Source organism: Phalacrocorax carbo, chromosome Z (assembly GCF_963921805.1).
Source record: "Phalacrocorax carbo chromosome Z, bPhaCar2.1, whole genome shotgun sequence".
Classification (NCBI taxonomy): Eukaryota; Metazoa; Chordata; class Aves; order Suliformes; family Phalacrocoracidae; genus Phalacrocorax; species Phalacrocorax carbo.
In genome coordinates, this window is record NC_087548.1 from 30,909,007 (window position 1) to 30,924,700 (window position 15,694).

The 15,694-nt window shown below is 53.7% G+C and overlaps 1 protein-coding gene across 1 annotated transcript; it reads left to right on the forward strand.

Annotated features, from left to right (window-relative positions):
* The first annotated feature begins 4,130 nt into the window (after positions 1-4,130).
* Positions 4,131-12,598, forward strand: DMRT3 (doublesex and mab-3 related transcription factor 3). Its single transcript, XM_064438458.1, has 2 exons — positions 4,131-4,767; positions 11,408-12,598. The coding sequence occupies exons 1-2, from the start codon at positions 4,326-4,328 to the stop codon at positions 12,370-12,372; spliced, it is 1,407 nt and encodes a 468-aa protein (XP_064294528.1). The 5' UTR covers positions 4,131-4,325; the 3' UTR covers positions 12,373-12,598.
* Positions 12,599-15,694: the final 3,096 nt, after the last annotated feature.

The window sequence follows — 15,694 nt, forward strand, 5'->3', positions numbered from 1 at the left end:
CGTCTTGCTCCCCCGGCCCGGGGCAGCGCTGCTGGGGGGCGGCGAGGTGTCTCCTCCACCCCTGCCATGCCAGCCCTCCAGCTGCCTTAAAATCCAATTTACTCCCCTCACGGGGGTGTTTCGCCGCTTCCGTGACCCCCTCCCGGGGCGCAGGGGGATAGCGAGGGGTGTACGGCCGCGGCGGGGGCCGCCTGCCAGCCCGGGGGTGGGGGAAGCATCCCCCACCCCCGCCGAGGGCACCCCCTGGCGGTGCTCCCGGCCCAGGCTCGGTGCAAGGGACGACACACGGGTGTGCTGCCGAGCTCGGTGCACCCTCCGCGGGGCGGGTGCGCTGCCGGAGAGGTGGGCGAGGCTGGGGGGCACCGCGCCGCTCGGAAGGGCTCAGGCCGGCTGAGGCTCACAAGCCGCCGTCGCTGGGCCCCGGGGGAGCAGCCCTTGGGACAGGCGAGGCGGGTTTTGCACCACTCCCGGGGAGGGGGGGAACACGACACGAAAAAAGTGATGCGCGTCCCATTCCGGCTTTATCTAGACCAGCGTGGGGCCGGGTCGGTGACCAGACGGCGGGAGTAAGTAGTGGGGAGGGCAAACGGCATCCTTCAGAAGGCAGCGGGGTAAATACCCATCTGCCTCGAGCGCCGAGGTTTGGGGGAAAGCTCAGGTTCAGCGCAGAGGGAACTCGCGGGGGAAGCGGCGGCGGCGGCGGTGGGGGGGGGGGGGTGTGGGGTGTGACCGAGGGGCACGTGCATGCTTGCCCCGCCAGGAGCGTGGAGATGTGGTGTGTTCCCCACCCCCGCTCCCCAAATCCCGGGGCTCCCTCCTTCGGGAAGGCAGCGGCTGCAGCCGGGAGCGCCGGCCCGAGTTGGGTCGGGGGGCGGGGGTCGTGCCCCGCGGGGGGACGCGGCCGTCCCGCATTGCCCTGGCGTGGCCGTGCGGCCTCTCTGCTTGCCCGCCGAGGGACGTCCAGCCATTTCCCCTCTGGGGCTCCGCCAAATAGGGCTGGCGAGGTGTGCAAGGAGCCCGGGACAGTTTTCACGGTGGGTTTTGCTTTGGTTTTGTTTGTCAGTGGGTTTTTTCTGTGGTGTTTTTTGGGGGTTTGTTTTTTATTTTTTTTTGGCTTGTTTCTCTCTACTGCACTGCAACTCGCCCCCTTCCCAAGTATTTCTAGCTGGTTGGTAACTAGTGACCTCCGTGAACGCTCTTCATCTCAAAAAGAGCCTTCCTCGCCGGGCAGCTTTGATTGATGGTTCGCGTGACCCGGTGCGGAATTCGCTTTTTCCCCGAAGTCTGCCTTGAAGTTTCGCCCAACTCCAGCGCGACGCCCCGCCACGCAGCCCGGCGCGGCTGGCATGTGCTCCACTTCCTCCCTGTTTTGTGACAACACGGACGTTCAGAGCCACCCGGAGTAACTCTCCGAGCGCAAGTCGTGGACAATTTGCTTTTCTGCCTTTCACCGTAGCGCGGCTGTTGCCTACAAGCAGTTTTGGCGACGTGCAGCTGAAACGAATCCTGCCACTCGCACGCCCGCAGCGGCAACCGGTTTCCCGCGAACGTCCCCCTCCCCAAATGCTTGTTCTAGAGCAGTACAAAAACTAGTAAACCCCCCTCCCAGCCTGTGTTCCTCCCCCGCCCCGCGGTACCTGGGGAAGCCCGGCGCGGCGCGGCCCCGGCGGCCGCTGCTTTCCGCCCACCCGGGACGCGGGGTCCCGCGGGGCCCGGCAGCTGGGCGGCAGCGCCGTCTCCCCACCAAAGGGCTCCGCAGCGAAAAGTCGCGAAACGCCGGCGGATTCAGGCCGATTTTGACTTTGCAGCCCGCCACCCCCCCACCCCCCATCCCCCCTGCACGTTCCGTCGGCGTTTCGTTCTCGGAAAGCCTGGCTCTTCCGCGGAGCCGGGCCCTTTCGCCTGGGTGTTATTTGGAGCATATGTTCAGCACATTCATCCCCTTTGAGTCTATTCTTCTGGGCGCTAACTGCTAACGCGTTATAGTCACCTTGAAATTTCCTCTGCTGTTTTCCAATTAAAAGCTTAATAGCCCTGGAAACGGAGTTCATGTGGTGCAGTTTGCCATAGCCCCTTCTTCTGAAAAGCTTTCTGCTGGGATCCCATTTTGTGCTTGAATAAACCTTTTCTGCGAGCAGAAATGGGAACCGGGGTTGTCAGGTGTTGGGTTACAATAGACTTGCAGGCAGGGGACGGTTTGCTGACATAAATACGGACCTGGCCCTGTGGGGAGATGTTGTCAAATACTACAACGTGGAAAACATTCCCATCAAATACGAGAAAAGGATTACGGCGCTGTATCAAACGAGTATCTCGGCCTAAACACCCAGTATGCAGCCAAGCGAGAGAGGGGCCCCCGGCCCCGAGCCAGCCCGTCGCCGCCCCGGGGCAGCCCGGACCGGGACTGGGCGCGGAGGTGACCGCCGGGACCCTCTCCTGCTCGCGGGGAAGGAGGGGATTCTACCCCTCCGGCCGGCACTCGCACCCCGCTTCTTCGTTTTGGGGGAACGGATTCCCAATGGCGGCTGCGCATCGCCTTTTATGCGCCCCTTGCAATTTTGAGGTAGTTGAGTATTTATTTGGTGCGCAGAGAAAGCATTTCTGGTTTGTTTTTGTACCCACCCCACCCCCTCCCCCCGACGGGAATACACGAGTGTGTAAGATGCTCCGCGTGGGAGGCCAGCTGGCCGTACAGGGGGCTGCAGGGCTGTCCGGGGCAGCGTGCGCACCCCGGCAGCAAAGAAAGGGAGATCCCGCCGGTGCTGCGGGAAAAACGACTGTTCCCCGCACCGGACCCCGTTCGCTCCCCGCCTCGGTGCGGTTCACCGCCAGAAGAAGATGTTTCCCATGGGGGGGGGCTCCTCCTCCCTCACGCCCCGCACATAGCCCCGGGGAGAGAGATCTCCCCGCGTCGCTTTTCCCCTAGAATGAGAAAAGTAATTAGCAAAAAGCCAAGTAGTGAAATATCACGCAAATACTTTTATAGCGCACGCGGTGCTTTTTATTCTCTCCGGCGAAATACTTTCCGATATTTAAGTCTGATTTTCTAATTACGTACCTTCGTTAAATGCTTTATTTCGTGCAGCCGTTACAGCGGAGAGGTGCCTGGGAAGAGAAGGTGAGATCGTGGGGCAGCGAAACGGGTTCAAGCCCCTGCGGCCAAGGACCGGTGCGCCGGCTCATGAACGCCTGCTGTGAATTTGTTTCCACCCCGGCCGATATTCCCGTACCTTCTTTCACTAATATATTATTACATTTGGATTTAAACTTCTCGCTGTCATATCGGAAATTACCCTGTTTCAGCGAGAAGCCTCCCCGCGGCCGGACATGCAGAAAATTGCCACCCCGCCGCATTAGACACACCAAGCAGGTTGCCAGCGGTCTGGCTCGCCCTGAATTGGCCGTGCCTTTCGACAGTCACCGTTTGTATTTCAGTATCTGCCTTGGCGACGGAGGCAGGAGGGGCAGCGGATCGCGCGGGGGCATGGAGCTGCCCCGCTCCGCGGCGCGACCCCGAGGGGACGCGGGCGCAGCCGCTCCCGGGCAGCTTCTCGCGCCTTCAAAACTTTGATAAAACTTTGGTCTTGGCCCCCCACGCCCCACCCCGCAGCGCCTGGCAGCGGGCGGTGTTACGGCAGCAGATGCACACCGTGCCGCCTCTCCTAGTGTCCTGTGGGTTTTCGGGGAGCTCCCGCGCGGGGTCCAAACGCCCCGTCTAGACTTTAAGATCCCGGCCCCGCGGGCCGGTCCAGAGCCCGGGGAAAGCCGCTCTCAGTCCCCGCTCGCCCCCAGTCCCCGTGAGCTTTGGCGGGGTGAGCCGGGAGGGGGGCGTGGGTGGGTGGCAGCAGCCCCGACCCCGGCCCGCTGGGGGACGGACCCCTTCGTCACGGCGCGGACAGCGCCGCCGCCCCCGACGGCGGGGCAGAGCCCCCACCTCTCCCTCCCAAGCCTCCCACCCTCTCTCCTCTCCCTCCCTCCCTCCTTCTTTCTCTCCCTCCACTCCCCGGGGGCGGCGGGGAAAGAGGGTGGCGGCGGGAGGCGGGCGGGGGGCGGGCGGAGGGGCGCTGGGCTCGCCGGGGCGGCGCGGGCAGCGGCAGTGTCGCTCCGGCCGGCGGCAGCGCTCTGCCCGCCGGTGCCACCGCGGCGGGCGGCGGCTACCCCCGCCGGCCCGGGGCCGGGGCCGCGCCCCCGCGGGCAGAGCCGCCCGCCTCCCCTCCGCTCCGCTCCGCTCCGCTCCGTTCCGCTCCTCTCCGCCGCCGCCGCGGCCTCCGCCCGCCCCCGCTGCCCTTCTCCGCCCCGGAGCCGGGCGGGCTCCTCCCGCGGGCATGAACGGCTACGGATCCCCGTACCTCTACATGGGCGGCCCGGTGTCGCAGCCGCCGCGGGCTCCGCTGCAGCGGACGCCCAAATGCGCCCGGTGCCGCAACCACGGCGTGCTGTCCTGGCTGAAGGGCCACAAGCGCTACTGTCGCTTCAAGGACTGCACCTGCGAGAAGTGCATCCTCATCATCGAACGGCAGCGGGTGATGGCCGCCCAGGTGGCGCTTCGCCGGCAGCAGGCCAACGAGAGCCTGGAAAGCCTCCTCCCGGACTCCCTGCGCGCCCTCCCGGGCCCGCCGGGCAGCGCCGAGCCCCCCGCCCCGCCGCCGGGGCCGCCGCCCTGCGCCGCGCCGCCCCGGGCCCCCGCCGAGCTGGCCGCCGCCGCCGCCGCCCTGCGCTGGGCCGCCGAGCCGCCCCCCGCGCTCCCGGGGCCGCTCCCCAAGGCAGGTGAGGCCGGGCTGGGCCACGCGGGGTGGGGGGTGGCGATGCCGGGGCCCGGGGAGGGCAGCACCTGGGCCGGGGCCCCGACGGGCGGGTTTCGGGGAGTGGGTGCCCGGGAGAGGGAAGGCGAGGGCTTTCTCTTCCTCCCCGTCTTCTGTCGCTCTTAAAAATCAATGAGCTGCCCAGCGCCGGGCCCGCTCCTCAGCCGGGGAGACCAGCGCGGGGGACACACGCACACCAGCAAACGCCGCCTCTGCTACCGGCCCCACAACGCGCCCCCTGGCCCCGTCCTCTCCGGCCGGTCGGGAGCAGCCCCATGGCTTTCCGCGCCCAGGGCACCGGGCTGCGGGACCTCGTCCAGGACACGACGTCCGCGGGGGGCTTGGGGGTTTCTGCGGAACAGGGGGGCGGCGGGGGACGCGGCTTTCGGCAGGTCGGGGATGCTGACCCAGAAACCGTTGCCCGCAGCCGGCACCTTGTGAGTACGACCTACCGGTAACACACAATTCTGGAGACAAAAAGTAACGCTCCGCCGTTCCCGCCCGGTGTCCGGGCGGCAGCCGAGAGCATCCCCCGACGGGGATGCCCGGCAGCCCGCTCCGCCGGCAAGTGGCGGCTGCGAAGGTATTTTCCCCGGTGCCCGGGCAGGGAATGGCAAACCCCGGGGGCTCTCGCATGGCTCGGCTCCTCGCGGCCCGCTGCCGGCGGGGTGCGGGACCGCTCCGAGGGCGCGAGGTGGAGCCGGCCCGACCCCGAGGCGCCCGCCGGGGTCCCCGCACGGAGCTCTGCTCCTCCAGCTCCGGGGAAGACACAATCCTGGAGCCCGAGGAGGCGGCACAGCAGGGTCCGGCGCTGTGGAGGGGTTGCCGGTGGTCTTGGACCCGCTTCCACCGCGCCAGCCCTCGCCGCCGCCTGCCCGCCCTCTGTCCCTCCCCGTCCCCCGCCATCTCCGCCCGATTCCGCCGGCCCTTCCCCAGGGCCGGGGCTTTGGGGTCCCTCCGCCCTCCAAACTTCAGCCGCCCGGCAGCGGGGAGCCTCTCCGCCCCTCTTCCCCTTCCTCTTCTCCCCCGCCCCCCGCCGCTGCGGCTCTTGGCCGGGGCAGGGACGGCGCGGAAGGTGGGGGGAAAAAAGAGGGGGGAAAAAAACCCGCCTTGGCTCCTTCGAGAAAGTGAAACAAATAAACCTCCCCAGCAGGAAATAAATCTGGCGGATAGGAACGGTATTGACTTGCACGCCCAACTTTTCTTCCCCCTGATATATGAACTTCCCGGTTTAAAAGATTACTGTAATCACGGGAGGACAGTGTAAATCGAATCTGATAGCAATAACTTTTGGGGAAGGTCAGGCTCAAGTGAAATGTTACCAAGCAACAGGCATTTTGTTTGCAAAATACAATCAAAGTGTATTGATGAGAAATTCTTCCTTGCCAGCCAGTCAGCACTTTCTGCTAACAGCTTTACGGGGCGGAGGGCGGTGGAAGTAACGGGGGAGATCTTCATAAATCAAGACCCGCGGCGCCGTGCCGGCCCCCGAGGCAGGGTTGGGGGGGCCCGGGGCACCCCGGGACCGGGGGTTGCGGGGAGCAGCCCCACTTGCACAGACCTCATCCGCGCCCTCCCCGGCCTGCGAGTCTTACAGAGGGTCCCGTCCCCCCCCGCTTTTATGAACATGGGAATGTGTGAGGGCAAAGCGGGAAATTATCTCCTCGGAGGCTACTCCTGTCACCTGCCACCAGACGCTGTTTAACCAGCTAAGATGTTTATTTCCAACCACCCTGTCTGCTCTAAGCCGCAGGGCTTTCTCTTTCTCTTCCCTCTCCCCGCTACCTGTATTTACAACCGTCGTCAGAAAATTTGCTCCCCCAGCCCGCCCCTATTCTAACACACCTCTCCCCCCGACATTAATCTCCTAGAAGGTTTTTTTGTTGTTGTTGTTTGGTTTTGTTTGTTTGTTTTTCCCCAGTACGGAGGAGGTATATCCCGATGTACAGTAGAATCAGATCCGTTTGTTTTTATTCCTGTCAGAATGGGTAATTTCGGTAGGAGAATTGCAAAGTTCTGTTCTGTGCAAATAATGCACCTAGAAGCTGCCCCTGTTGCATCTTCCCGTGCTAAGCCGGTATAATGCCTCCTTCTGATACTCAGGACCCTTCATCTGCCACATGAGAGTGTGTTACATTACTCTGTCTTAGTAATGGTTATCAGGACTTGTAAACAATTAATATAACGCTATATTGAGTCTTTTCTTAATTTCATAGCCAGCTTCTTAATGCAACACAGCCGTCTCTGTGTTAGTTTTGGGAACAGTGACTAGCCTCTTACAAAGTACCTTAGACTTTTGAAGATAGGGAAGAAAGTCTGGAGTGAAAGTAATTAAAAAGAAACCCAAAGAAACAGCTAAACAAAAATAAATCCAAGCCAACCAATCAAAACCAACTAACCAATCAAACAAAAAAACTCACAGAAAACCCCGTAAGTTCAACATGACCTTAGCTTTTTCTGGTTTTATGGTAGTTCCGGTAACAATCCATTCTAATAATAGAAATAGGGAAAGCAACAGAGGTTTTGGAATCCAAGAAAATCTGTGTTGCAGAAAGAGCTGTCCTAATTACCAAAGTGCAAGCTGTTTTAACAGCGTCAGCAGTGGGAATATCAAGGAAGCAAATTTGATTCCAAAGTATTAGACCGAGTTTTCCAGAGAAGTTATTAACATGAGGAGAACCGCTTCTCTCTCTCACCCGTTTTACTTTTATTTGGCCCCTTTACAATGTTTGCCTCATGATCCTTAATGTAGAAATAAGGAAGGAAAAAATGGGGTATGCATTTTTCCAAATTCGTAGCAGCTTTATTCATTAATGTAGATTTTACCGTGAACGCGCGCACGGTTCTCCCACTGTTCTGCGCTTCATGTGTATCTGTATTTGCGCTCCATCTCTGTAGATCCGGGTATGTGCCCGTCTACCGCGTGCATATTGTTTGATGAATACTCCACACCCGTTATATCGATAAGAAAACGGTTTCCTCAGGGTTGGCAAAGTGAACACTTGAATGCAGGCAACTTGAAATAGAAGGTGTGGGGGAAAAAAACGCAAAACAACAAAAAAACACCAAACCAAACCAACAAAAAAAGCCCCACCAACCAAAACAAACAAACAAAACAAAAAAAAACAACGAAGCGACCAAACAAACACCCCAAACAAACAACAAAACCTGAAAGCAAACCACCCAAAACCCACAGACATAAAAAATGTCTGAGGACGAGATTTCTTTCATATAGCCTAGAACATTCTCGGGTGAAGCTTACGAGTGGTGTTAGCCTTTGGCTAATAGCAGCGGGTTGCAAAATTAATATTTTTTGTGCCTGAAAATGTAGTTATTTGAGATTAATACGCGCATGCAATATTCCTACAATTCAGTGCCCACATAAGGACATTTCTAATGTGTCTTCCCAAGCTTTCGCTTATGTGATTGCTGCTTTGGTGCCCGCTTCCCACAAGCGGGAAGCCTGATCTCGGCAGTTCCCGGCGAGAGGCGGGGGCAGCCCCCGGAGCGGGCTTTCGGCTGGCCCTCCCCGCCCCGCCAGCGCCGCAGGGAAGCGGCGTGCGGATGCGGAAAAAAACATCGCCAAAAGAGCACCTGCCAGGCAGGAGAGCATCGGAAACCGTCCCGGTAAGCAGGCAGCGGCCGTCCAACCCGCCTACAGCCCCGGCCTGGGGCTCCCGGGGCGAGGGGCACCGGGCGCGGAGCAGCCCCGAGGAACAGCCTGTACAGCCGGCGAGGATTGCACTCAGAAAGGCAGAGGAAAAAAAAACCCAAAACACACCAAACAACAAAACCCAACCCCTCAGTGTTTACAGACCTTGTGTTAATAGCACCATTTGATTTAAATCACCGAAATATCGTTTTACGGGTCTGACCCTGTCAGTCGAACAGCCCGGTGAGATGCACCGCTGTAATCCGTGGTGTAACGAGGAGAGCGTACCTGTGCAGGGCTAAGAGTAGGGACCTGTGCAGCCTGCTGGCGATGAAGATACAAACTTCAGTGGGACGAGGTTTCAGAATTCGAAGAAATGTTTTAGCCAAGCTTCCAAAGGGTACTTTTAAATATACTGAAAACTAAACAGATCTGAAATATCTTGAAAATAAACATTACTGAGGATCAGGGAGCGTATTAGGGAGATCTAATCTTGTTTGATATATATATATATATTTACCATATGTTTGCTCCCCAGTGGTGCTTGTTGTCAGTCCGTAAAGTTACACTGGAAAAGCGCAGTGGATCTGAAATATGATTGCCTGCATGTGGTCCATCTGGTGATGTCGGGTACCACAGCGCAATCTATTTTCGTGGAAATTAGGACCATCGTCTCCCTTAAATGCCTTTCTGGCAAGACAGGGACAGAGGTAATTAGCTGTCCTCAGACTGCCCGGTAAGCCTTCGATGTATAAATTGACCATTCACTCAGATGTGAATTATTCTTAACATCCTGTCCTTTGTAATAAGTACATCATTATGAACATGTGAAGGGATTAGGAGGGAAAGGTAGTGTGAGCCCCACGTTTTGCTTTTTTTTTTTGTTTGTTTTAAATAATGGATGAACTGTGACGAGGTCTTACCAACTCCTCAGAAAGATACACGTTGCCAGTTTGCTACCAGCAAATATTTCCTGCATTCCCCTTTGGCGGCTAAGGCAGGACTGGTGCACCGAGTGTATAAAGAAGACCATACATACGTTGTCTTCTCTGGAATATACCTACATGAAGGGTCATTGCTTCTCCATTTGTGCTGGACAGAGATTGTAACCAATATAAAAATGGGTACCCAAACCGGGTTATCCTGCTAAAACAGAAAGGCGAGATCTTCAGAAGCATGTCCATATTGCTCAGCTCCACTCACAGGCTCACCTTCTGCAGCCCAAACTATCAGCGTTGCACAGCAATGCAGGATGGCCCATCATTTCTTCCTGGCATCGCTCTCCTCATGAGGAGAAAATCCCTTTGCCACACTGACTGTCAGGCTGTGCTCTGCCAGGGTCTCATATTTATTTATAGCTCCCGTTCTGGAGAGCACAGTGGCTTCTCGCTCAGCCCAGGTTTGCTAAGTCCCTGACGCCTTTCTCCAGGTGAGTGAATTGCACTAATACAGTTTGTCTCAAGCTGATCTGTTCAATGCTAAACTTAGCCTCCTGCATGAGGAAATGCCCTGCCCGTTCTTGGGGTGAGAGGGAAGCAGGATTGCCCGTGGCGAGCAGCGAGGCTCAGCACTTGCATGCCTTTAACCTGTTGCATCTCGAGAGCGCAGAGGTGGTCATTAGCACATTTTGGGAGCCTTTTCTTGCTTCTTTTAGCTTCTTTATCAAGTTGGGCTGATCACCAGGGTCTTACAAAACCAAGCAAATACATGTATTGGTTTCTGCAGGTAGTCTTTTATATACGTGTATTCAAAGGCACTGCCCTGTGCAGTTAAAGCAGGCTCTGTCAGCCACAGCTTGGACAGAGACCCTTTCCCCACCATTGATGCTTCCCAGGGAGATCATCACTGTGCTGTACGAGGGAGGCCAGCAGAACAGCATCTTTGGGAAATGACTGTGAACAGTCTCAACACCCCTTTTTGTGCATAAACTGTGAAAGTTTTCAACTTTTCTTCTTCTCTTCTTTCTGACAAGCAGTCTCATTTCAAAGGTTTCCATACTGTGGCCAGGCACTACCAAAGTGACCACAGGCTTGGGGTATCCCCATTTTTGAGTGTCCATCTGGAGACGGTGTGGTCAAGGGGCTTGTTTTCAGCCCTGTACTCAGCTTTTGCCCTTCCTAGTTGAGCACATGAAAAGCATAGGACGGGGAACAAGTGCTTAGAGGGGTTGTGGAGTCTCCATCCTTGGAATTAATTAAAGCTCAGCTGAGTAAGGATATGAGCAACCTGTTCTATATTTTTAGTTACTCCTGCTTTGAACAGGAGGTTGGACCAGATGTGTTTCAAAGGTTGTCTCCAAACCAGATTTTTCTAGGTTCTGTGCTCTAATGGGCCAAGGGAACAGCTGTGCTCCAGGATTTGGAAAAGCCTGTGAGGAAGGAACCAGTTTCTGCAGAGCCAGAACTAGCATACACTGTTTTATGTGAAGACTTCTTTAACCTTCAGCCAGTAGTCATGGTGGAGTGGTTCCCCCAATGCTGTTGCACTTGCTGAGGGAATTTTGGTCTCCCGAGTGCCCTCCGATACCTTCAGCTCACAGTCAGTAAGATGGTGCTAGTGAGGGATTATGATGTGAAAGTGTGGAAGTTCCTCTAAGAAAGCTTGCACTTGGTAGGTGTGTTGCTGCCATGTAACCAGTGAAGAAGGATTGATATAGCATATTTGACACAGTAGAAAAATGGCCATTTCTTTTTTTCTTGTGCTTGGGAGGATGAGACGGATATCTATAAGGAAGCATAAAATGCCTAGATCAGGTCACATTACTCTTCTGCAGTTTTGTTCTCATGAGATGTTGCAGATAGACCTTAATTTTAGCAGGATCTCTGTCAAAAATGCTTTCTTTATTTACCCCCTTGGATTCTGCTTTGTTCACTTTAATAAGACTGTATCCTCAAATATCTGTAAAAGCTTTTGGCCTCAGTTTTTCACTAACATCTCTGCCTTCTCTTTGCAGACATGAATGAGGAGCGGTTGGGTGATGCCAGTGGAGCAGACAATGCTGAGACTTACAGTGACAAAGACACAGACCAAAGGAGTTCCCCAGACATGACTAAAGCCAAAAGTTGCTTCACCCCTGAAAGCCCTGAAATTGTTTCAGTGGATGAGGTTGGTTATGCAGTTCAGAAAAATGGTGGGAGCACAGAGAGCCGTCCAGACAGCCCCAAGTACCACCCAGAGCAGAACCACCTCCTGATAGAAGGTCCTTCTGGGACAGTTTCTTTACCTTTCAGTTTGAAAGCCAACAGACCTCCGCTTGAAGTACTGAAAAAGATCTTCCCTAACCAAAAGCCAACGGTGCTGGAGTTGATCCTGAAGGGGTGTGGCGGTGATCTGGTGAGCGCTGTAGAGGTTCTCCTGTCCAGCCGGTCTTCAGTGGCCAGTGGGGAGAGAACTCCTGCAGAATCTGATGGTCTTGTTTTGCCTTCCAACGGGCACATTTTTGAACACACACTGGGTTCGTACCCTATTTCCTCTTCCAAGTGGTCCGTGGGCTCAGCATTTAGGGTTCCTGACACACTGAGGTTCTCTGCTGATTCCAGTAATGTAGTGCCAAATCCTCTGGCCGTACCTTTGCAGCACCCTTTCCCTCAGCCACCACGCTACCCGCTGATGTTGAGGAACACTTTGGCAAGAAACCAGTCCAGCCCGTTCCTGCCCAACGACGTCACCCTGTGGAACACGATGACACTGCAGCAGCAGTACCAGCTCCGGTCCCAGTACGTCAGTCCGTTCTCTAGCAACTCTGCCAGCGTTTTCCGAAGCTCGCCTGTCCTTCCTTCCCGTTCGTCAGAAGATCCCAGGATCTCAATCCCTGATGATGGGTGTCCTATTGTGTCTAAGCAACCAATTTACACAGAAGATGAGTATGATGAAAGGTCTGATTCGTCAGACTCAAGAATACTCAACACATCATCTTAGACTGACATTTGAGACGTGATAGCTGAGTGATACTTGCAGTGCAGCTGAACTACTGGGCCCTAAGAGGAGGGACATGTACTCTACGAAACCCTTCCAACTGTATTAAAAAGTGACTTTGCTTGGTATTGTACTATAGCAATAAAGACATAACTTATTTAATTTCTTGCACTTCACTGGATAATGCCAAATAGCAATACTCTGGCTTTAGTGCTGAGTGTGTGTTACAAAGGAAGACTTTATGGCTATCAGTTATGGGACTCTGGAAGACTCATAATGGAGACAGAAGCCCAAGGTCTACTTTGTTCCTTAACTCAGAAAAATGGGGATGTTAAACTAGAATACTTGAATGCTGTTTTATAAGAGAGAACTCCTCAGGACATAAGAAATCAAACAAATGTAGTTCAATTGCAAATGGACTAAAATGAGAACCTTAACAATCTTATGCAAGTGATCATCCTTGCAGTGAAAGAAAAGGAAGAAGAAGGAAATATGCACATGAAACTAGCATGAGCTGCTGCTGTGCCATTTGAGCTTGGACGCTTCTCAGAGAAATAATATTAAGAGTTATTCTTTTCCCATGTCTAGGTCGAAACGTGTAAAGTCAGTGTAAAACCAATTACAGCTGTGAATTGCATGAAGTGTCTAGTGAAACGAACACAAGATTAAACATTGTCAGGTTAATGTAGCATGCTAAGGACTGTAGAAAAATAAACTAAGATGATGATCTTGGTTTATGTCATTTATACTGGGCAAATAACATTTCTGAAGATAGAGAGCTGATTAATCCTCAGCCAGGGTTAAAATGTCCAGCTCCAGAAACTGCAGTCAGGGAAGCCTCTTTTTCCAAGTCCGGGTTCTGCTTCCCAGCCTTGTAGCTTGCAACTGCAATTAAGCAAATGTTGTCATCAGGGAAGCTGAGGTGTCTTGAATATGTACTGCAGACACTTCCAAGCTCAGCTGAGTAAGGCAGAGCTTCCTAGAGTCACAGCGAGCAGAAAAAGAAGGCTCTCCCAATGCTTCAGAAGCATCTGTTTTCCTATACTGTAGAAGTAGAGAAAAGGAGATAGGATATTTCTTTAAAATAATGTTTAGCCAAATGGCAGCTTCCCTAAATCTAGAAAAGTAATGGTTTGAACAATTTATTGCATGTTTGCATGCATTGATTACACTGCATATCTTATGTGTGTCAGAGTAACATTAGGAATTGCTTCTCACGAGGAATGCCACTAAATTAATTGTCCGCTTTGAAGTTTGTTAAGGTTTAAGTGCCGGTTTTTTCAACTGTTCACAAGTGACTGCATCTGCTTGACAGTTGGCTTTTCCAAAACACACCTCTGAATGTAGATGAAATGGCTGTGAGACCTACCAGGTGTCTGGATCCCCACACCTCAAGATCAGTTGCGGCTGCCCTGAAGTTGGACTCTAAAGCAGATGAGCTTGAAAAATGTAATATGTATCAGACACATTATCTGGTGTCATTGCTGATACAAATGCCTGTGTTCTCATTTGGCGTTTCATATTTTGTAAGGTTTATGCACCCAGTAAGTCTTGCATTTTATAAAGGTACTGAACATGCACAAAAAGGGGATATCCTTAGGGGATAAATGAAAAGAAAGATACTTTTTCTTGTATAATTTTCCAACCTGTTCAGAAAAGCAATTTGTTGATAATGCTACAGAGCAAAGACATAAAGGCAGGGAGAGGAAGGAAAGAAAATAAATAGCTTCACTTATGGACATGTAAGTGTGAAAACAACTGGAATTTTCATAAAAGAATTACAGTTTTGTACTGACAGATTTGCCTGTACTCACACTGCGCTTGTAAACAAATTCATCTTCTAGCCACTCTAGAGAGAAAAGTAATAGGCAAAGTAAGCTTGATCTTGCAAACAGCAAGGGATGAGGTAGGGAAATGGTGTGCTCCAACATCATGGAGAAATTAAATGTCAAAGGCTTGATAAGAGCACATAGGTTCAGGAACTCCGGCTTTGAGCTCGTGCACGCACCAAGCAGATTTCCCTTCAGCAGAAACCTTTGCATAGGCATTCCTGTACATTGAATGAATTTTTTTTTATTTTTTTTTTGCTACAGTGGGCAAATCATCTCCAGCAGAAAGACCAGACAGTGGCACCTGTGACAACTCACAGTGACCTTACACTACAAGCCTTTGGGTTTTCAGAGAACGTAATTTTTGCATCTTGGAATTGGGAAATATCTTTCAAAGAAAGGTGACCCTTGGCTAAACTGGAGTGAAATGTTGTCACTCTAAATACTTGTGGTGAAAAATACAGATTTGGCAGTATGTTTGTTTTTGTGGTTGTTGTTTTTTTTTTTTTTTTAATTATCTTTCTTTTGATAGACTGTTTTCTGAAAAAACAAAGAAGTTAAAATAATCCTGTGTTATAAAGCACCTTTTGACTCAATCCACAATTAATTTTTTTTTTAAATAAAGTAAACCTAAATGTGCTAAAAATAATAATAAAAAGCAAGTTCTGATGTTGAAAAACATTTTTTGTTTGACCACACTATATTTTGGCTAACCAGAAGATTAATTTTTTAAAAAATATGGATTGGCCTGCAACGATACCTTTGAGAAATTACTTTATTCACCAGCCGTATTTTCAAGGCTGTCACTACAGGCAAATAGAGTGTTTACCTTCTCGCCACCACCTGGCAAGGATCCCTTGGCGTGTTGGCAGGACCTCTGTCTGCCCGCACAGTGCTGGGAGCTGTTCCTCAGACCCTGGCCGTGCTGGTGGGAGGTGCCCACCCGCTCCCACCCTCGCAGCGAGGGCAACCGAGGGGCGAGGGAGCCCCTTTACCGCAGGAGCCCCGGGGGCCCCGTCCAGCCGGGCCCGCGGCGGCCACCCCAGAGCTGGCGGACCCCGCTGGGGCTCAGGCCGTGCTTTCGCCGGGTCGGTGGCAGCTGTGGCACCGCGGCTGGCGGAGGCAGGGCTGTGCCCTGAGCCTGCAGGGCGCCCGCGGCCGTGCCGCGCCCTTTCCCACGGCTCCGCGGTCCGGGGAAGGGGCTGCGGCACCACGACCCTGCGTTTTCCAGCTCCATCTTGTGGTAAAAAAGGGTATTTCCGCGTCGGAGCAAATACTACATGCTGTGGAAGAGAGAAGACGTGCGGGTGAGGAGGGGTAAAGCTGGAGGCAACGATGTTCAGAAATCCACAGCGGAAAAAATGAATGTAAGCATCAGGAAAGATGGCTTGAGCCTGGTGAGGTCTCTTCTCAAGCCCAGAAACCAAGGGTCTTTTCTGGGGGGAGGTGTGTGCTAGAACAGCTGTGACTTGGAGCAAGCAAGCTTCCTTCTGCCC

What these genes read in the sequence shown, in the direction of transcription:
- DMRT3 (XM_064438458.1), top strand. Translation starts at nt 4,326, where the DNA reads ATGAACGGCTACGGATCCCCGTACCTCTACATGGGCGGCCCGGTGTCG. An exon ending in GGGGCCGCTCCCCAAGGCAG is followed by an intron (nt 4,768 to 11,407) that starts GTGAGGCCGGGC and finishes TTCTCTTTGCAG; the next exon opens with ACATGAATGAGGAGCGGTTG.